Below are 21948 nucleotides of genomic sequence, written 5' to 3' on the forward strand. Positions count from 1 at the left end.
GAGGAAATACAGCATTCTTTTCTGAGAAAAGGGGGAAAGTTCTGCGTCATAAGATGGTTCCTTTGCACTATAGTGGCTGAGGCTTGGTTCCACTTACTACAAGCCCACAGATGATGGGGTTAGAAGATATCAATATACAGAACAACCTTCCCCAACCTGGTGCCTTCCAGATGGTTTGGGCTACAACTCCCAACATTCCTCACCATTGGCCATGGTGATTGGGGCTGAAGGACGTAAACATCTGGAGGGCACAATATTGGGAAAGGGATGCTCTAGGAGACCTTTGGCATGAATGAGCATGTGCAGAGACCATATTTGGAACTATAACGCCATATTTATGTTAAGGGTAAGCTGGTTGAATTGCATTCCACCATTATAATTAGAAATTGGGGGTGGTAGGTTCTATGGCTGGTACTGAGAAAATGGCTCAACAGACTGATCTGAAACTTAGCAATGTAAGAGAGGATTGTTGTAGGATGGCCTGTGCCAATTTTGAGGTGGAAGGGGTAGGAAATATCTTATTTATAGGAGCTTAAACTTTGATGAGTACTTATCAGCAGTTTGACAGGTATTGTCTGTTTTCTCCATAGACTTACATGGGGTTCACTTTGTAGTAAAATTTCTCCATTTGTACAGACTTTTGGACAGTAGCTTGTCATCTTAGTCAAAAGAGAAGGTGTAGTATGTGTCGTGTTTCAGAACAAATATATTTTGAAATATTCTGAAAACAGTGTGATTTTTCATTCCATTTTAGCTTATGGAATTTTATAAGGTCATATTTGCAGGTTGCGGGGGGCATCGAATAGCATGTGAGTGCAGCCCTCTGGTTGAATGTCAGCATCTCAACCTTTTTGGACCCTGATGAGCCACTCTAGGGAGATTCTGAGAGGACTGGAAAATAGGAGAGGAAGAGACTGTAAAGGAAGCCTCTAAGAAGACTATGAGGAGAGAGGAGGAGATTGTACAGGAAGGTTCTGAAGAAACTGTGAAGAGGTGGAGACTGAACAGAGATGCACTGAGGAGGCTGGGAAATGGCCTGGAAAGAGAGCAGCGGCAGCAGTGGCAGCATTCTGCCCTTCCCCTGGTTAACACTCAGCAGATGCTTGACAACCTGTAACTGTAACTCAGTCTGTAACTGAGGTCTGCAATTACTTCTGAGTCCTGGACTGCACAGCTAGAGACAGGTTTTATTTTAAGAAATAAACTACCTTTAGGGAACATATCACAGTTGGACTCCCTTCCCTCCATTTTTTGTTTGTTAAGTGTCCTCCTAGCTTTTCCCTTCCATGTTAAATAAATCCAATTTCTTGTTTTATAAGTTGCCCATGGGTTTTTGTTCACTAAAGTTGCTCACTACTATATGTACCCAGGTCCCAATGGTGCTTCTGAATGTATCCCCACTTTTCCTACCAGCAATCATGTGAGGTAATGGAGACCATGGGACATGGGTTCATCCATATGGTGGACGAGGGAGAAAGATGCTGACCCCAAACTAGTGTGTGGTGCTTCTAGCCCACCAGGACCCCTGTCCCCTGAAAACAGGTGGGGCCGGGGGTAAAACCACTGAGCAACTTATAAAACAAGAACTAGGATTTATTTAACAGGGAAGGCAAATACTGGGAAGAAGTAAAACGAACATCCCTATGAATGAATGATTTAAAGTAACTCTCTAAACAACAAAATGGAGGAAAGGGAGTCCAGTAGTTATACAGTAGGTTATTTCTTAAAATCTGTCTGTAGCTGACCATGGTGCAGGGGTGGGAGGGTGGGGCAAATACAGGCCCAACTGTACCATGGGGCAAGGATAGGTGATCACCACTAGATGTCTCTTGACAGTAATTAAAGACAGCAGAGTGAGAGATGCTGCAGATGAACCCACAAGGCACAATCTATCAAGACACTCTCCTCCACAAACCCCACTGAAATGAATGGGAGCTACACAAGAATAGTGGAGTATATCCCATTTTAGTAAGTGGAAGTAGTTTCCACCATCTTGATTTCCACCTCAGGAAACAAGGAGAGGGCCTTTTCAGTGGTGCACCCTCAACTGTGGAATCCTCACTCCAGAGAGGCATGCACAGCATCAGCGTTGTCATCTTTTCACCACCAGATTGAGACTTTTCTTTATTCCCATGAGATCGATGGACTCTTTACCACATCATTTGAACTGTTTACGGTTGTCACTGGTGTTTTAGTGGTTTTATAGGGTGATGGTATTTTAGTGATTTGGGTGTTTTGGTGCTTTTAGCTGTTTTAAATTTTGTACATTTTCATTTTGTTGTAAGTCACCTTGAGTGTTTTTTGAGAAAGGCATCTAAAAAATCTAAATTATTATTATTTAGATAATTAATAACATTAGCCATTATCTAATAAGAATAACATTTGTTGTTGTTGTTTTGTTGTTGTTGTTGTTAAAACGTCTTGCACCAGGCGCTATGAAAGTGAAAATATTCTACTGGGACCTAAATCAAATCCAGCTTCAAAAAGGTGCCATTCCCTTACCAGATACCATCCACCTGCACTGATCCCATATGTGACTGACACATAGTTACTTACTGTCAGGTTTTGCCACCCAGCGAGTCTTCAACACTCTGAAGGAGTATTCAGCACTAATGAAGGGTGGGGGGAAAACAAATAGCAACGGATTGGGTAGATGCCCAGTACCTACAGTCTTTATCCATCCACTCAGCCCTTCACTCAAGGCTAGGCAACATTGTCCCACTAAAATTAATACTGGTAATCCAGGCTCCCAAGCAAACTGTCCATCTACTCATTTCCAGAAATATCCAAGACCCTGGTTTCTAGCATTCCCTTGACAACACTATTTATACCAGCAGAGAATACAAAAACCTGCCTCCCCCAGTCTAACCAGCCAACCTCATTCCCAGATAAGCTACAAGTCCTTGCTCACATCTCACAATCCACACTTAATATAGTGTGTGATGCTGGTGCTAAGGGAACTCAAGGGTCATGGCTTTCTACCTACTCCCTTCTACCACACTGGGGACACCAGGAGGAAACTGATGCTCCCAATCACTACACCTCTTTCTAGACAACTTTCTAGACAAGGGGTTACCCTTGAAGATGGTTCGGAAGCTACAGCTGGTATAGAACATGGCGGCTCGCCTGATTAAAGGCAGCCACCGGTGAGATCACATCACTCCAGTGCTGAAGGAGCTGCACTGGCTACCAGCTGTTTTCCAGGCCAAATTTAAGGTGTTGGTTTTGACCTTTAAAACCCTATACAGTTCCAGCCCAGCCTATCTCAAGGAGCACCTCCAGCAACATCAGACAGGCCACTCAACAAGATCAGCCTCGGATGGCCTTCTCTCTGTCCCATCAGCCAGGACAGCTAGGCTGGTGAAGACGAGGGAGAGGGACTTCTCTGTGGTGGCCCCCACTCTGTGGAACTCCCTCCCTAGGGAACTCTGCCATGCCTCCTCTTTAATGAGCTTCTGCCACGCATTAAAAACGTGGTTGTTCAGGCAGGCATTTGGGGTGGGTTAGCATATTTTAGAAAATGTGAAGTTTTTAATGTTGAATTTTATTGCATGAACTGTTTTTATTGTACATCGCCCAGAGTGGCTGGGTGGCCAGCCAGATGGGTGATTAATAAATTAAATAAATAAATAAATAAAATAAAATTTCCCTCCAAAAGACCTCCAGGACTTAGCAATTGCTCTGCATCTCGGACTAATCCAATAGAAATGCTCCTTCTCTCAAAGCTCAGAATAATACTTCAACATCCACTGCAGTAAAAGATGAAAAGCTGGGATCTCAGTCTTACCTGGTTGCTTGTCTTCTTGCTGTAAAGAAACAAAAATGAGAATCCATTGAAAGACACTTCTCTCAGATCTATACCCATTCTAGAGATAAGCAAAACCAGCCCATCTCAATTCAGAATGTGCTGGGTCTTTCCCAGCTTTTCTTTTTGAAAGAGAATTCATGGACTTTTTTCTAGAGTTCTGCAAGACTTGGAAAGATCTAACACTGGGGACCCTCCTCCACCATACCAAGCCATCTTATATATTAGTTTCCCTCCTCCCTGCCTTCTCTAAACTTTCCAAACCTACTAAGTTGAGAGATGGGTAGAGGGAAAACAGCAGCCAAGGGGATGATGAAAGTCAAGGGCTCTTTCTAATCTGCTCCTCATTGTCCATAATAAATAATACATCTGAGTGTGCTGAGAGCCTCATTGGTGAGAAGAAATGTGCCTTTTGTAGTTGAAATAGTTTTTAATAGCATATTTTAAATGAGATTTGTATTGTTATTGTAGTTGAAATTGTTTTTAAAAGTGTAATTTAAAAGTGATTTTTAATACTTTAATACTAATAGAAGTATTAAGTTGCCCAGAAATTTTATTATATATAATGCAGTATATAAGTATCATTTCTAAAAAAAACACACACATTTTGTTTTTGTTTTAATTATTCCTACTGGTCAATAAGCCAAGATGAACTTTAAAAACGCAAGGCTGAACCAAAAGTGCTATTCACTTTTGGAATCAGAGCAGAGGGGTAGTTCATGATACTACCCTCTCTAAACAGCTTTCCCCCTGTCGTCCTTGGTGGGGGCAGAGGTGCTCCAGGAAGTCCCAGCTGCTGGTGGGTGCTATTGTTTATACCCTGCCATGCTCAAGCGTAAGAGCAGCAAATATTGTGGTATCATCATGAACATGCAATATTGATGGCGTTGCTTCCTGAAGCCTGATGGGTTTAAAAAAATGGTGCCCATCTGCTGCTGAGTCCCAGGTATGCAACTTCCTTCCGCTGGTAAATTCGACCCACACGTCACCCCTGCTTGTGCCCCACAGAACCAACACCACTTCAATGTTACAGCATACAAACAGGGTGGTAGAGTTGAGGGAGGCATCATAGCTGAGCACTAAAACAAACAAACAAACAAACACACAAACAAACCCCTACAGCTTCTCAGAGTTCACCCTTGGAATGCAGAACCTGAGGAGGCCAAGAACTCCTCACTGCTGAGGGTGAAAAACAGCTTAGAAACAACCCTTGGCTTGCAGTCACCCCCTCAGTGTCCACTGCTTACTCTGTACAACCTGCAACAAGTTTGGGAGAGTGTCAGAATGGGGCAAGGAAGGAAGAAAAGAGGCCAATGAGAGATCTGGCACCAAGACATTACAAGCTGAGCTGAAATTCAGAGATGGTTTGGGATCAGTTTATAATGGCTAGGAGGTTTTCAATCTGTGGGGGCCAATTTCTAAAGGCCCACATTTCTAAAATGTTTATCCACTGGAGGGGGAAGCATATATTCACCCCTGTTATATCTTGTTTGGCCATTAGATTCTGGGAGACAAAAGACCATGAGAAGTTTGACTGCCCTGGTCTCCCATCAAATTACTGGCCAAGAGCCTTTGGAACCTCCTTCTCACCAGGAAGTCATACATACCGTCTCTTCTTCTTTTGTACCAAAGCATGGCAAGTGACAGAAAGAGGAAGAGTAGAGCTACAGATACTCCTATGCCTGTAGCACTGGCAACATGGTGTCCATTTTGAGCATCATCTACAAAAGGTGAACAAGCTGTCAGAGGAGAAGGTAGCTCCTTCAGAATCTCCCACAGGGGTCCCCAACTTTGGGGGGCCTGTGGGCATATTTAGAATTTTGAGAGGGTGTTGTGGGTGCTGTCACAAAATGACTACCATGGAAGGGGCTTCCCCATTCATCAAATGGCTACCATGATGGGCACAGCCAATCACAAAGCACCCATTTCCCAGAAGGCAAAGTGATGAGACTAAAAGAAAAGTAACTTTCCCCAGCATCTAAGTATAAGGCAGAGAGCAGGTCTGAGCTCACAGGTACAAAACCATTCTCTTGAACCCAGTTTTCTGCTTTAACACCTATTTCACAGGAAACAAACTGATGCGATTCAGAGACAAGTAACTAGGGATGGCACGGGAGTCTGAGGGGGTGGAGTCTGACAGATACCCCCTGTCCGGCCTCCGGGACCCCACTCTCCAGGCTGCAGGCGGTGACTTCCCGCTCAACTGGCGGGAAGTGCTGCAGTGGCGTCCATCCCCTTATCCAGCTGCAACTGTGTGCGCAATCGCAGCTCAGTTACTTCCGCATATTTAAAGTTGAGTCTATGGCTGCCTTAAAGGGTAATGACTCAAGATTATAGCGTAGGGGCACTTTACGCTGTAATCTTGAGTCATTGCTCCTTTAAGGCAGCCATAAACTCAGCTTTAAATACATGCAACTAAACTGAGCTGTGATTTCTGTGCACAATTGTGGCTCGGTAAGAGGACGGATGGCCCCGCAGCATTTTTCGGCCAATCGCCGAGCCACCTGGCAGCTCCCGCCACGTAGCTCATGTGGGCAGGCTGCAAGGACGGCTCTTCGACTGCCTGAAGGGAGCAGACAGAGGTGCATTTGTCCATCCCTAAAAGTAACTTGACCAAGAAACTGTGCCAGAAGTGGAGTCTGTTCCCAATTGCCAAATCATGTATTTGTCCCCACAAAGCACAACAAAAAAGCCATTTCACAGAAGTCAGACAGGTGATACCCCCAATTAAAATATTTTAAAATTAAAAATAACTGTTAAAAAAAACAACCAGGAGAGGCAGGGGAGCCTGGAGGGTGGTTGGGGACCCCAGGGCTACCACATCTACCACCTTATTCCAGAAAGTGAAAGAGTGGAAGTACCCAGCCAGGCACCCCGGCCTGCGCTTATCACTGTTGAGAGTTAGTACTCAGTACTAACTGAGGGCATGTGTGAAGGCAGTGGCACCATCTTCCCTCTCCCAGGGTTCTGTTGGGCAAGTCTGTGTCTAACATTACTTAGAGGGCTGTCACCAGAGTAAAGAAAACTTAATGGATGGATTATGAGTTTTAAATCAATTGATTATTTGATTCAATCTGCATAAATTTGATTTTGTATAAAACGAGAACATGGGGGGGTGGAGGAAAGAGACGCACGTTCTCTTTGCTTTTGCACAATGTGTGGCATGTGTATAATACAGCAAGAACCGCCTTAGAAGAAGTCTTCCCCACTGTGTATGGGGGTGAAAGGGGAAGGCTTCTCCTTAGATGGCACCTACCACCACCCCCACTTTTGCAAATGTTGGTGATAAAAATATAAGGCATCATCCAACAGGGCTGCCGTGCTGGTTCTGTTGTGCTCATGGGACCAACTGCTTGCACAGCAAGGATCTTAGACTGGATACACCCTGCTCCCTAAATCTGATCAGGCAACTAGTTTGCCAGCCTGATCATCCAACTGAAAAAAAAAATGGAACAACTAGGACCCACCCAAGGCATTTCACTGCCTGAGGTGAAGGACAAAATGGTGCCTCCTCCCATTCCATGTACAAAAGCCAACTGGACTTACAGTTGAATCTTCCCTCAACGCTGGTGGTGGGACAGCATCCTCTGCCACACCTGAGGGCAGCAGGCTAGCTTAGTGGTGGCAATAAGCCACAGAGAGGACATAGCTTTGTCCTACAGCACCTTGCTGCCATCTCCTGCCTCCTAGCATCTGTTGCCTGAGGCAGACGCCTACCGTTCTGCTTCATGGCAGGGCCAGCCCTGAGATCAGCCATGCCTATTCTGTGCTCCAGTTTAAGGTGTGTAAGGTATTTGCAGGGACTGCACCTGGTAAAAAGTAATTATGCTTCAGATTCCCTAATCTGGTTTTATTACACCCTGCTATGTTACTGTTGCTTTTATTGTAATCGTGTTGTTGTTGGATGTGATTTTTAATATGTGTAAACCACTCTGGGAAGCTCAATCTTGAAGAATGGCATTTAAATAACTTAAATCAAAACAAGCAAACAAAAGCACAAACAGTGAAAACCAAGTGGGATTGGAGAATTAGAAAACACTAAGCCAGATACTGCACCTGACAGAAAGACCTCCAACGACTCGCTATGTTCGGAGACCACAAAATGGCTGCCTGGAATTGCACAACTGCAGCTATATTTCCCTTCATCGTCCAAGCGGAAGTCCCGGATGTAATATTGACCCACGTTTCCATCAGACTTCATGAGCCATCTTTTTGTTGGGCTTCCAGCTTTATTCAGATAGAACATGAAGGGTCCATAATTCACTTTACACCGAATCCTGACTAGCTCCCCAAGGGCAACCAACTCGCCTGGCTTGCTGGAGATGGCAGGTCTAGGTAAGCTGGGATCTGTGAACAGAAGGACATGGGAAGTGAGATGCCCACCCCCACATGACTGAGCCCTGTTCTCCACAGGGTCAGGGCATTATCTTTGCTTCCCCCTTTACCATAAAGCCACAAATTCTCTCTCAAAAACAAAGATTGACTTTGGCTGCACTAGGTCCTCCTTCCTTCACATCACCAAGTGATAGACCCTTTTAAATGTGCGTTTGACCTGTGCTGGAACCTCCCTAGGATTCAGTGTGGTTATATCATGGAGTGTTCCTGTGAAGGTTTGAGGCCTACAGAGGCAAAGGGAAAAACAGTCAAGCTTATAGAGGCCTGGAGTTTTCTGTTGGGAGGAGGTAGCCCTGAGACGGGTAGTTTCATTTCTCCAGTTAAGTGTCATTTCTTCAGTTTGAAGCAGCACTTTCATTTTTGAGGGAGAAGGGTAAATAAAGAGAGGGAGAGAGCTAGTACAGGTCAGAAAAGACCAGGATGCAGCCAGAGCCAGGGAGAGGCAGAGAGTCAGCCAGAGCCTAGCTTCATTCGAGATGAAGCTAGACAGCCATCTGTCAGGGATGCTTTGGCTTAGATTCCTGCATTGAGCAGGGGGTTGGGCTCGATAGGCCCTTTCCCACCCTACTATTCTATGATTCTATGAACACTGTCACCCCATGTCTACAGCCTAAAGTCCATGTTACTGGGAAGGAGAAGTTTAGAAGAAGGAAGGTGGGACTCTTAAGGAGACAAGAGATCCTTAAGGGGTTGCTCAGGGGTCCCGATAGTAAATGGAACCTGGACAGTTACTACTTTTAAACTTGTGCTAGTTTGAGGAGGGGCACACAACAAAAACGAGCATGTTGACAGAAATCTTACATAAGCCCTGAACAATGAGTCTCTGCCAGTAGGTGAAGTATAGGGGAGGGGTGTGGGAAACATATAGCACCACAGAAGAAGGACAAGATTAGATCTCATTCCCTCTCTCTCTCTCTCTCTCAATGCCTATAGCAACTTCCCAACCTGGTGCCCTCCAAATGTTTTGGATTTCAACTTCCATCAGCTCATGCCATCATGGCCAATGGACAGGCATGCTGGAAGTTGTAGTCCAAAACAACTGATAGGCACCAGGTTGTGGGTGTCTAGCCTACAATATCTCAAAGCCTGCAGTTTGGGCTTCTAGGTAGCTAACTTCACATCCTCAATAATGGGTATCAAGATACATCCTGTTTCTGGTCCAGGCAAGGTGGGCATATAGTATTTCATTTTTTATAAGGTGTATCTTTCCTAACATCAGCCATTCCACAAGGGCCCTCGATTTTAAGATAGCAGAGGATTCCTGCCAGAAGATCTGTCTACATCTTTCTCCATCTTTTTTACCTCATGCTGTGGAAAGGAAATGCAGTCATATTAGTAATGTCCAGGCTTTTTCTGGGGGTGAGACAACAGATGGTTATAAACTTTGGAGTCTTGCCAAATTCAAATACTTTTTGAGGGGGGTGACATACTAATGCTGACAAGGAGGTCCCCCTCCATCTTACAATAAAAATGGTTTGTCACTGCTTTAAGACAATTGAAATAATTATAATAATGTTAAGATTTTATATTACGTTTTATTACCTTGTATTTGTGGTTTGCACTTTTTGCAAACCGCCCAGAGACCTTTGGCTATTGGGCAGTATAGAAACGAATTATTGTTATTGTTATTATTGGTACAGTCATCTGCTGCAATTTGATCCTATCTACTATTTCCCTTGTTGTACACCAGATGAAGGGACTGACTGGAAAAAGTGAGCCAGGAAATGGCAGTGGGCTTCAGATGCTCATTTGAGGTGTTAAATGGTGGACTCTGATCCTATGCATTTTTTTAAATATAAAAACCTGTTTGTCTTGCCCTTGATACTGGAGGACAGGACTTTGTGTAAACTGTCATATTGCCAAGGTACAGGAAGTAGTATTGAGGTCATAGTTCTGCTTGCTGAAGAGCTCAGGGTTCATTTTGCATGTGTGTGTGTGGGGGGGCAGTTATGGTGGAGGAGACATGACTGGAAGTGTGTGAGCAATGATTGCTGAAATTTCAAATGCCCAAAGGGGAAGCTGAGAAGGACTTGAAATGCTTGACAGGATAATGCTTTAGTGGCATGTAAAGCACACTGCTTCTTCTCATAAGTAGCAAAGCCAGAACGAATTGTGTGAAATAAGAAAAGCCGTGCAAATGTGCGTTTGTGCATCTGGATGTATGTTTATACAGAAAAAAGACCTACAACTCCCAGCATCCAATCATTCATTCATGATTTAAAAATAAAAATAAAATATAGACTTAACAACAGCAACAAACAGTTAATGCCTGGCTTGGGAATGCTGGGAGCTGTAGGACGTTTTCTGTCTAAACATACATAGGAGTGTGACCTTACAGACATAAGCACTACTACAGACTTGCTGTCTTTCTCTATGGAATAAATTCAGATAAAATCACATTATTTTGAATTGTTTGTTTCTGTTGTTAATTTAATTTAATTTTTAAATAACGAATGAATGACTGGATGCTGGGATCATCAGGATGTTGATTTCTGCACTGGGTACCACATTCAGAAGTAGCATGGCTATGGGTCCTAGTTTACATAGGGACAGTCCTCTATTTGAAGGTGTCCTTTATTTGAAGCGCTGTCCAGTTCAATCCCTGTTTAAAGATAAAGAACTATAAGATGGGGGAGGAGGGGCCTCCAAGTATCCTATCAGCAGTTAGCATCTAAGCAGCAGATGGAGCAGGCACACAGGAACAATTTAAATTATACTAATTATTTATATATTTGCATGTGTGTGTATATGGTACAGGAAGTAGTATTCAAACCAATATTCAAAAATTATGCAAACCAGTGTCCTTTTTTTTCCTCGTGTGTGTGTGTGTGTGTGTGAGAGAGAGAGAGAGAGAGAGAGATGCATTTTTTGACAATATGTAACCAAAAGAACAGAAGCAGGAAGACATAAATCTTTCCCCTAAGCTGTGGTGTATCCTATGGATTTATGCATACTCCCTTCCCCCCAACTCTACATCACTCTTTGCTTTCATTCTTCCTCCCTTACATTCTTCTTCTCCCTCACACACATCATTGATCCATTGTCTACACACACACACACACGAACATAAGAAAAGCCCTGCTGGATCACAGCAAGGGTCCATCTAGTCCAGCATTCTGTTCACGCAGTGGCCAACCAGTTATCAACCGGGAACCCACAAGCAGGACATGAGTGCAACAGCGCCTTCCCACCCGTGTTCCCCAGCAACTGGTGTACATAGGCATACTGCCTCTAGTACTGGAGGTAGCACATAGCCCTCAAGCCTATGATATCCTTTCCCACCAGAAACACACACAAATACACAAAATTCCCTCCCTCCCACCTTCCTTGCTGCTGGCTCAGGGCTTCACTGCCTGAATGAGCCCCAGGTGAGACAGATGCTGTAAGGTGGAGTGGGTTGCCACCACTTCAAGTGAGCAACCATGCTGCTTCCTCCATGAGTTTTCTCTTTCTTTCCTTAATGATCAACTGGAAGTTGCCGGAAGGCCTGTGCACACCTTCCCCCACCCCTCAATGCATGCTGGGATTTGTAGTTTGGTAAAGAGAGAAAAAGATATAGGGAGACAACCCCAGAAAACAGTGTGTTCCTCCACTCCAACCTAATCTAAATCCATAGGGATAGAGACATCTAGAGGAGAGGAAAAAAGAACCCCCAAAGCTGCCCTCACATGCAGCATCCCTCTGGAATCCCAGAACTTCAGAGGACAAATTTGGAACCTAGAGAGAGAAAATAATAGACTGTCCAGGACAAAAGAGGCCTTCTGGCCTCCCACGTGCAACCTTGTTGGAAAGCCATTCCTCTTCTGTTTTCCTAGTGTACTTCTGCCCTAAAACTCCACTACTCTCAGGAGCGTGCCTAATTCTGCTGAAGCTCAGCAGACTTCTCCCACCTACAAACAAACCCCCTCACAAAAATTACAGGCTGAGGTCCTGTGGCTTGGATCCAGACTTAGTCATACTTAGAGTAGACCCATTGAAATCAAGTCATGAGTAACTTAAGTCTCATGGATTTCAATGGGACTCTAAGTATGACTAAGTCTGAATTATTTTCACTGATGCAGGAACTGGTTCGTCCAGAAGATACCTCCCATTGGTCTCTCCCTACAGTTGCCCTGTCCGAAGAGCTTCCTAGTGATTTTCTACTAAAAGCAAGAAGGGCCTGGAGCGAAAATTCAACTAAAACCCAACATAGGGAGGGATTGTCAGCCCCTGTACCTGTTATCAGAAACTCCACAGGATCACTGGGCTTTGACATGATAAAATGGTCCAATAAGATGTAACTGCAGCTGTATGTCCCCCCATTGTCCCTGCTTGCTTTGCTGATGGTGAGCATAGCCATGTTACTGTATGATGACATTGGTTGATTCATCTGGTCTCCATCCAACAAGAAATAAAACTTAGAGACTTTTCCTTGGGCTTCACAATAGATGGTGAATTCTTGTCCAATTGTGACCTTCTCAGTTGGATTCAGGGAGATGACAGGTCTGGGTAAGCTGGGATCTGTGCAACAACAACAACAAAAAGATATAGTGAAGATCCACACAGTTGCTGGTTATGTGATGATGTATATCTTCCACACAAAATAAAATCCCAGCATCTCTCTCTCTTCAGAAATGAAGCACAAACTCAACTGTTGTTGCCAGCAGACATGTATATACTGTTTCTCTCCAGAAAGCATTCCTTTCTACTTTTTACCTCTCACTTTCCTTCCAGTAACTCTTTCATAAAAGATGCACTTTTACAAAACTCTCCCTTCTTCCATTTTTGTGTGCTCAGAGTTGGATGGTCGTCTGAGATGCTGAGCAAAATGTTCAGTTGAGTCTCTTACCTGTAACCAGAAGGTCCATAGATTGAAAGCATGTGAAGACCATCAGATTCGAGCAACATAAATAACGCCCTCCATCCTTTCTGCTCACATTAGTTATGGGAAAGCCAGCCCTCCTTTTGTAGTCTTCCATGAAATAGTGTATGGTCCTTTCATCTTTTATCAAAACAATCTTTGTCTTTAAATTTCTTTTGCAGGAGATGGTGGCATTTTCTCCGAGTGATACTATCAATGGGGAATATGGTTCGCTGAAGGAACCTGTGAGTGGCTTGCTAGATTAACAAGGAAAGAAGAACAAAATCCTGCATTGGAAAAGTGGGGAGAGACACTGCAAGAGATATCCCATCTCCAGCAGTATTTTTCAGCCCAAGAAGCCAAGAGAATTCTTCCCTGAAAGAAGAATGGGAACGATTTAACAGTATGGATGTCCAAATTGTTTTTCAGAATGTCTACATTTCTCTCTCTCTCTCTCTCTCTCTCTCTCTCTCTCTTCCCCCCGCCTTCCATATAGGAAAAAAAATCTTCTGTTTCCATTTATTCATTTCCTACACATGCACCAGCTGTTCATTTAAGGAACTTGAGTCAGTTTACATGTGGTTCCCAGGCACTCTCCCACACCATCCTCATCAGAACTGAGCCAAAATTTCCAAGATTTTTCTTTTCTCCAAATTTCTTGCAGAATTTTCTCCAAATATTATCGACCATTATTTGTGGCAGCTGTCACAGCCACACATCAATACATATACACACGATGTGCCAGAATGATGTCAGGTCCAGAGCAATGCAACATGGCACCCTGGCTGCCAACACAGTTGCTGCTGCTGTCACTTGCATTGGCAGCACATACACCAGAAAAAACAACTCGAGGAAAAGAGAAAGAAGCTCTGCTGCTGTCACTGCTGACAGTGAGCTCCACTCCTGAGAAACTGCTGGAGAATGTCTCCTCTGCCTGAAGAAATGTGGCAAAATGGTCCCTGTAATTTCTCTGCCCACAAAGAGGGCAGAGAATTTCAAGAGGCCATTTGCACGTCTCTAATCATCATAATCATCTCCTCAAATAGCAAATTCAGGTGGTGAGCACTGACAGAAATGGAACCAAAACACAGGGTTTTGGTTCTTAATGCAGGAGGATTCATCCAATCAATTTCCCATCTGCAATGTGTAGTGGAACAGTCCAGGAACTATTTGCCACTTTTCTGATGTTTGTGTAAGCTGTGTTTCAGTCAAGCTCTCTCCAAGCACCTTGTATGGCCAGGTCTGCTTAACTTTAGCTTCAGCTGTGTCATATACTTTTAGTCCATTATGGTTGTCCCCTAGAGCCTCTCTACACAAGGCTTTTATTGTGCACTTGTGCTTCCTCACTCATGGTAATTTGAGGGTCCTTTACATGATGTGGTCATTCTCCAGGGCATCTCTTGTGCTTTGCAACCATTATTGCAAGTTTTTTTTTTCCCATAGCAGGGAAAATCTAGTATTTTTTTCTCAGTGCCATTATAAGACCCTTACTAGGGATGACTGTAGCCGGGAAATCCAGCTCTTTTGGGGCCCAACTGATTCCCATGGCATCCCAACTCTGCTTGCATTTGTTCCCGAAATCCAAGAACTTTTTCAGGGGTTGGTATGTGTGTTTTTTGTAAAAAGCAACTTGTGCAAATTTGCAGAAATTACACACATTGCAGTCATAATTTGTGCAAATTACCACCAAAATTTGTGCAATTGCAACTGTAATTTGCACAAATTACAGCCAAAATGTGTGTAATTTGTGCAATTGCAGCTGTAATTTGCACAAATTGCTTTACAAAAATAAAGTTTTAAAAAATGGAAAACTGCGAGCTGCCCCGACTCTATGCAGATCAAGTCAGGCCAGCTTGCAGGAAAGTGAGCTGAAGTCTGGGAGGGCCAAGCTGAATAAAGCTCGGCAAACTTCAGCCCCCTATGGATTCCTCTGACATCATTAACCCTCATGTAATTGGGCAATTCTGCTATAGCACAGTGCCACCTAGTGTTTGTGTAATAGAACATATAGAAAGGCAGAGAAAGAAATCCTTCTTGAAAAAAACACATGTAAAGTAACCGATTTTTATCCCACAAAGAATCCAGAAGCAGAAGCCTCAGTAAAGGTGCTGGGTAAAAGCTTCATGTAGAAAAAAAAAAGGTAAAGGTGTCCCTCACCAGTCATGTCCAACTCTAGGGTGTGGTGCTCATCTCCATTTCTAAGCCAAAGAGCCAGAGCTGTCCAAAGACGCTTCCGTGGTCATGTGGCCGGCATGACTGAACAGCGAGGTGCACGGAACGCTGTTACCTTTCCCGCCGAAGCGGCACCTATTCATCTACTTGCAATTTCTTGTTTTCGAACTGCTAGGTTGGCAGGAGCTGGGACTGAAGACGGGAGCTCACTCTGTCACGCGGCACTCAGGTCTTGAACTGCTATCCTGCTGACCTTCCGGTCTGCAATTCAGCGTCTTAACCACTAAGCCACCGCGGCCCCTCATGTAGTAAAGCTCCTAATTAATTAAGAGCCAAGCTGTATATGTTACACCTCTGGCATGACCAGGAACTCAGGACTGCTTGTTTTAGAATGCTGAGGCTGTTCCTACAGGTAGGGAAGATTGGAGATGCCTCGCAACACTTCACACTTGCCCTGTGAATAGCATAAAGTATCACTCAGCTCTTAATTACAGACTGAGCATTCCTAACTGCCAAATCACATGCTCAGCTGGAAAAAAACAAAAACAAACTAGGCACGAGGGAGCAAATTGTTTGCTTTGCATTTTAATTACCTAATTTGCATGTCCTGAACGAAAACGTGACTCCAAACCCGGCTATACGTTGATATTCACACTTCTCACAATTTTGCACTGCACATCTCTAATCAAAAAAAGTGTACAGAACTGTATATATTATAGGAAAGTGCACACAAAAATGTATATACTACTGAAACCAATGCACATAAATGCATTATATTCAGGAATTTCGCTTGCAAAACATGATTATATTCGGGAAAATTGCTTACAAAAATGTGTATACTAGGAGAAATGTGCCTGGAACTGGGTATGAATTTTTATATGGATTTTTTAAAAATGCAACTTGATGCGGAAAGAGGAAATGATCTAAAAACTGGAAAAATGAAAACTGAGTGAAACCCAAATTGGTAGATTCATCCATCCCTAGAAAAGATGCCCTACCATGACCGAGCCACAACTAGTCACTCCTACAAACACAAATGGCTTAGTCTATCTTCTGTAGCCCAATCCCCCCGTATTTTCCTGGGTGTACTGTAGCTAAGGGTGCTGGAGAAATCTGCAATGGAACCAAAGTTGGTATTTTCATGAATCCAAACTGCAGATTCCACAGTGGACCAGCTTTTCAGGTAGATTCCGCAGATTTGTGGACTGTTTTTCTTACTTTCCCAATTTTGTGCAAATTTCATTGTAGAAAAATACACAAAATAAAAAAAATTCGGCCAAAAATGCACATTTCCATCATAGGCTAAAGTGCGAAAATGTGCATTTTGGGGGAATTTGCAAATTCGGAAACAAAAAAAAATCCGATTCTGCCAATAGGCAGATGACGGAACAACAGGCGCCTGACAATCCACAAAACACAAACAGGACAGATTTTATACATACATCCCTGACTGTAGCTTATCTAGTCAGTTTTGAAATCAACTGCCTTTGATTTGCATCCCTCCACACACACCCGCTGCCCCGAACTCCATTCCTCCCCAGTTGGTCTTAGAAAGGAGCGATATACTATTATTGAGCAGTCAAGCTGCAACACTTGGTTGCCATATTGCTCCATTACACCTGGATTCCCAGAAGAAGGAGGTCTCTCTCTAGCCCTTGTAGAAACAGAGATACCAGGCAAAATGTTCATAAGCAATTCTGCCCACTTGTTTTGCGAGAAATGTGCCCATTCCCACCTGTTCTTGTTCTTCATAGGGCTAGGTTAAAACTTGTCAGACAAGAATTTTCTGATACATTTTTGAAAATGTTATTTTTTTGAGCGCCTCCTGAACTGCGGGAGTTTTTCAGTCTTCCCCCACAGAATACTCTGCAAAATGGCCTCCCCAGATTTGCTTTCATGAATAGTGCGGAGAATTATGTGTGCAACTGAGGATCCAGTTTCAATATGGTTTCATATTATTTTACTATTGTTGAAGCGAGCCACGGCTTTGCTCCTACTCCTCCATTTCCTTCTCTCAGCCAACTGCTTCATTTCATCCACAGGTAGAACTAACAATATAGTTTCATGCAATATTAACTGAGCTGAAATTTCTCATAAGCTCATTCCCCTGCCCCCGCCCCCGCCCAAAAAGCTGGCCTTGCCTCAAATTACTTGGCAAAAATCCTCTCCCCCACCACCCCATTTTGCAATCCACAAAGAGTGTGGAAAATTTTGAGAGGCCATTTTGCTCAGCCATAGTTTTTAGCCCACAAGCAAAGTCACATCTATGATTGATATTTAGGGAAGTAGTGCTGGCCAAATGGCCATAGAGATTTAAAAAGGAATAGAGTGACACACCTGGAGACTGAAATAGGGACTTTCTGGCTTGTTATGGATCCATTATTTTGGTCTTCCCTGATGAAGTTAATCCTGCCCATGAAAAACAATGGAGAAATATAGAATTTTAGCATAGGTCTCATTGAGCAGTAGAATATCCAGCCCCAAAGAAAAGATAGCAGCGAAGACCATGCTCTTTCTAACTCAGGTCTTATTTCATGCACACACAAACACAAAGTGGTCTTTTGTCCTGAGTTTGTAAACATTTGAAAATTCACCTGTTCATTCAAATAAAGTCCACCATTATTTATTAAGTATTTAAATTCTGCTTTTCCAGGCAAATGCCCTCCACAACGTGGCTTATGATATAAACAATTTTGTATAAATACATTTTAATACAATAGGACGAACATTCATCATTAAAACAATTTAATAAAATGCATATGAAATACATTAAACTTAAAGACACCAACAATATAATCACCCCAAACCAGACAGAGTAGTAACAGTTTTAAACTCCACACCAGCTCCAGTAATTAAAAACAGACTGGAATACAAAGGTCTTTAAGACCTGTTTAAAAGCAGCTAAAGAGGGAGCTGAAGGCACATTCCATGGGAGGAAGTTCAACAAAGCTTGGGCCATCACTGAAAAGGTCCTGTTCCTTGTTCCCACCAATTGAATTGACCTTAGTGATGGACCTGCAAGCAGGGCTTCTGCAGCCAATTTTAGGCTGCAGCCAGGTTCATAAAAGTCTGGTTTCATTTCATTTCAGTCTGGTTTCCGGGCATGGTACAACAATGAAACGTCCGTAGAAGCTCTGACTGACAACCTACTCCAGGTGAAAGACAGGGGGAGTGCTACCCTGTTGATCCTCCTGGATCTCTCTGCAGCTTTTGACATCATTGATCCTGGTATCTTACTGGATCGGCTCTGCAAGGTAGGAGCTGGGGGCGTTGTGTTACAGTGGTTCCGCTCCTACCTGCAGGGCTAATTCCAGAGAGAGGTGTTGGGGGATTCCTGTTCTACCTCATGGCTATTACGCTGAGGGGTGCCACAGGGTTCTATTCTATCCCCCATGCTGTTCAACATCTATATGAAGGTGTTGGGTGAGGTCATTAGGAGTTTGGGGGTGGGGTGTCACCAGTACGCTGATGATGCTCAGCTGTACTTCTCCTTGTCGTCAGAGTTAGCTGGGGCGCTGAAGGTGCTGAACCAGTCTGGAGGCTGTAATGGGCTAGATGAGGGCCAATAAATGGAAGCTAAATCCTGACAAGACGGAAGCTCTGTGGATTGGTGGTTCCTGAGTCTGGGAACTGGGTAAGTGACCTGCCCTGGATGGGGTTCCACTCCCCCTGAAGATGCTGGTGCATTGCTTGGGAGTAATCCTAGATCCATCCCTGTCACTGGAGCCCCAGGTGGACTCCGTCGCCCGGCTGATCTGCCAGCTACGGCCTTTCCTGGACAGGGATAACCTAGCCACAGTAGTACATGCGCTGGTAACGTCCCAATTAGACTACTGCAATTCACTTTATGTGGGGCTGTCCTTAAAGACAACTTGCAAGTTGCAGCTAGTGCAAAATGCAGCAGCCAGACCATTGACCAGAACATCCTGTAAAGATCATACAATACCAGTTTTAAAGGAATTTCATTGGCTGCCAATATGCTTCTGGTTGGAGTTCAAGGTGCTGGTGATTATATTTAAAGCCCTAAGTGGCTTGGGACCTCGATATTTGAGGGAGTGCCTCTCCCTATAAATGCCTGCCTGAGGACTGAGATCTGTTAGAGCCCACCCACCCACGCCCATGTCCCACCAGTGCAAGAAATACACTATGGTGGGACATGGGAGAAAGCTTTCTCTGCTGTGGCGCCCCAGTTGTGGAATGCCCTCCCGTTGGAGGCCCGATTGGCACATTGGTTTCATTTTGGCACCAAGTTAAAACATGCCTTTTCACCAAAGCCTTTGAGGGTTAATTGAATTCCCTGAAGTTGCACACTGTTTTATTGTTTTAGATTCTTTAAATTGGTATTAGCTTGTTTAATGGTTTAATATGCTTTTAGCTGTTTAAATGATTTATTTTTCTATACTGTTTAAATTGATTTTATTTGTACACCGCCCTGACATCTTAATGATGTAGGGCGGGATACAGATGTTTTAAACAAATAAAAAAAATAAAAGTGCAGGCGGCCCTTCAAGTAAACTGGTCCCAGACCAGTCAAAGATCCCTTCTGCGAGCTCCACTGTCCTGCCTCATTCCAGAAATGAGCATCTCTGTTCATTTCGGGTTACTTTTTAAAAACAAGGAGGCATTGTGGGTGAGGTGGCCCTGGAGACTGCCTGTGCCACTGCAATCCCCTCAGAGTGAGGTCTTTGGGCCTGCCAGGCTCTCTGAAGAGCTGCACCAGCTGCTTTCCTGCTGTGGCATTTGCCTTAGCAGCAGAACAGTCAGTAGGGATGGACAAGCCCATCTCTGTCCAGGATTGGGGAGCTTGACAAGCTGCCCCTCTTCCGCATGCCAGCTGCCAAAGGCTGGTGTGGGGGAAAGGGGCCTCGGTGCAGCCAGCCTCCAGCCTCTCGCCCAGGCCAGAGCAAGAGAGCTGGGGTGCTGCCGTCGCCCCTCTTCTGCGCACCAGCCACCAAAGGCCAGCACGGGGGAAAGGGGCCTAGGCACAGACAGCCCCCAGCCTCTCGCCCTGGCCTCCAGCAGGTGCGGGGGGAGAGAAGAAGATAGGTGCCTCCTTCTTAGGGATTTACAAAAGACCCACCTTCCATTCGGGGGGGGGGCGCAGGGGGGAGGCGATCCATTCCTCCCCCCTGGAATCCATCCAGGCTGGCTCCGCTCTGCCTCAATCTTGCGGAGCCGGCCGCCAGCTCCACATCCCTGACGAATGTCGAAATGGCCGGCAGCCATTGCCATGCCATAACGCTGTAAGTCAGTCTCCGGACACAAATGGCATAGTGGGTGCCATTTGTGGCCATAAAGCTGGTAAATTAGCCTAAACGCAGCCATTTACACCTGCATTTAGGTTAATCTACCAGCTTTACAGCCACAAATGGCGTCCACTACGCCATTTGTGTCCCTGTTTTTTGATGTGATAGGCTACACAAATATTTGCATAGCTTATCGCGTGAACAGGGATTTCCACTACGCAATCACTGCCTTCTTGTGGCGAAGGGGCTTGTGTAGCTCAGTGAAGCCATAAGCTATGCAGTGCAGGGCCACCCAAGACGGACAAGTCATGGCAGAGAGTTCTGACAAAAAATGTGGTCCACTGGAGAAGGAAATGGCAACCCACTCCAGTATTCTTGCCAAGAAAACCCCATGGAACGTCTCACAAGGCTAAAAGATATGATGCCGGAAGATGAGCCCCTCAGGTCAGAAGGTATCCAATATACTACTGGGGAAGAGCAGAGGGTATTTCCAAGTAGTGCCAGAAAGAGTGAAGTAGCTGGGCCAGAGCCGAAAGGACACTCAGCTGTGGATGTGTCTGGTGGTGAAAAGAAAATTCGATGATGTAAAGAACAATATTGTTTAGGAACCTGGAATGTAAGATCAATGAATCAAGGTAAGCTAGAGGTGGTCAAACATGAGATGGCAAGATTGAACATCGACATCTTGGGAATCAGCGAACTCAAATGGACAAGCATGGGCGAATTTAAGTCAGGTGACCATTATATCTACTACTGTGGGCAAGAACCCCTTAGAAGAAACGGAGTAGCACTCATAGTCAACAAAAGGGTGGGAAAAGCAGTACTGGGGTACAATCTCAAAAACGATAGAATGATCTCAGTACGAATCCAAGGCAAACCATTCAACATCACAGTAATTCAAGTCTATGCCCCAACTACTGAGGTTGAAGAAGATGAGGTTGATCGGTTCTATGAAGACCTACAACACCTTCTAGAACTAACACCAAAAAAAAGATGTCCTTTTCATCATAGGGGATTGGAATGCTAAAGTAGGAAGTCAAGAAATCACCGGGATAACAGGCAAGCATGGCCTTGGTGTACAAAACGAAGCAGGACAAAGGCTAATAGAGTTTTGCTAAGAGAACACGCTGATCATAGCAAACACGCTTTTCCAACAGCACAAGAGGCGACTCTACACATGGACATCACCAGATGGTCAATATCGAAATCAGATTGATTATGTACTTTGCAGCCAAAGATGGAGAAGCTCTATACAGTCAGTAAAAACAAGACCTGGAGCTGACTGTGGCTCAGATCATGAGCTTCTTGTTGCAAAATTTCGGCTGAAATTGAAGAACTTAGGGAAAACCACTAAACCATTCAGGTATGACCTAAATCATATCCCTGATGAATATACAGTGGAGGTGAGGAATAGATTTCAGGGATTAGACCTGATAGACAGAGTGCCTGAGGAACTATGGACGGAGGTCCGTAACATTGTTCAGGACTCA

General features: G+C 44.3%; 1 protein-coding gene across 1 annotated transcript in view; it reads right to left on the minus strand.

Annotated features, from left to right (window-relative positions):
• Positions 1-21948, minus strand: part of LOC146342066 (immunoglobulin superfamily member 1-like) — a 37830-nt gene that overhangs the window by 8923 nt on the left and 6959 nt on the right. Inside the window, exons 3-9 of the mRNA XM_084805575.1 lie at positions 17550-17621; positions 13029-13297; positions 12416-12700; positions 7862-8152; positions 5413-5526; positions 3788-3806; positions 2557-2609 (exon numbers count right to left, since the gene is read on the minus strand). Of these exons, the coding sequence (XP_084661701.1) occupies positions 2557-2609; positions 3788-3806; positions 5413-5526; positions 7862-8152; positions 12416-12700; positions 13029-13297; positions 17550-17621 (1103 nt within the window). The remainder of the gene's footprint in view (positions 1-2556; positions 2610-3787; positions 3807-5412; positions 5527-7861; positions 8153-12415; positions 12701-13028; positions 13298-17549; positions 17622-21948) is intronic.

Source organism: Heloderma suspectum, chromosome 6 (genome assembly GCF_057233095.1).
Source record: "Heloderma suspectum isolate Gila_16-S chromosome 6, 16-S_ref, whole genome shotgun sequence".
Classification (NCBI taxonomy): domain Eukaryota; kingdom Metazoa; phylum Chordata; class Lepidosauria; order Squamata; family Helodermatidae; genus Heloderma; species Heloderma suspectum.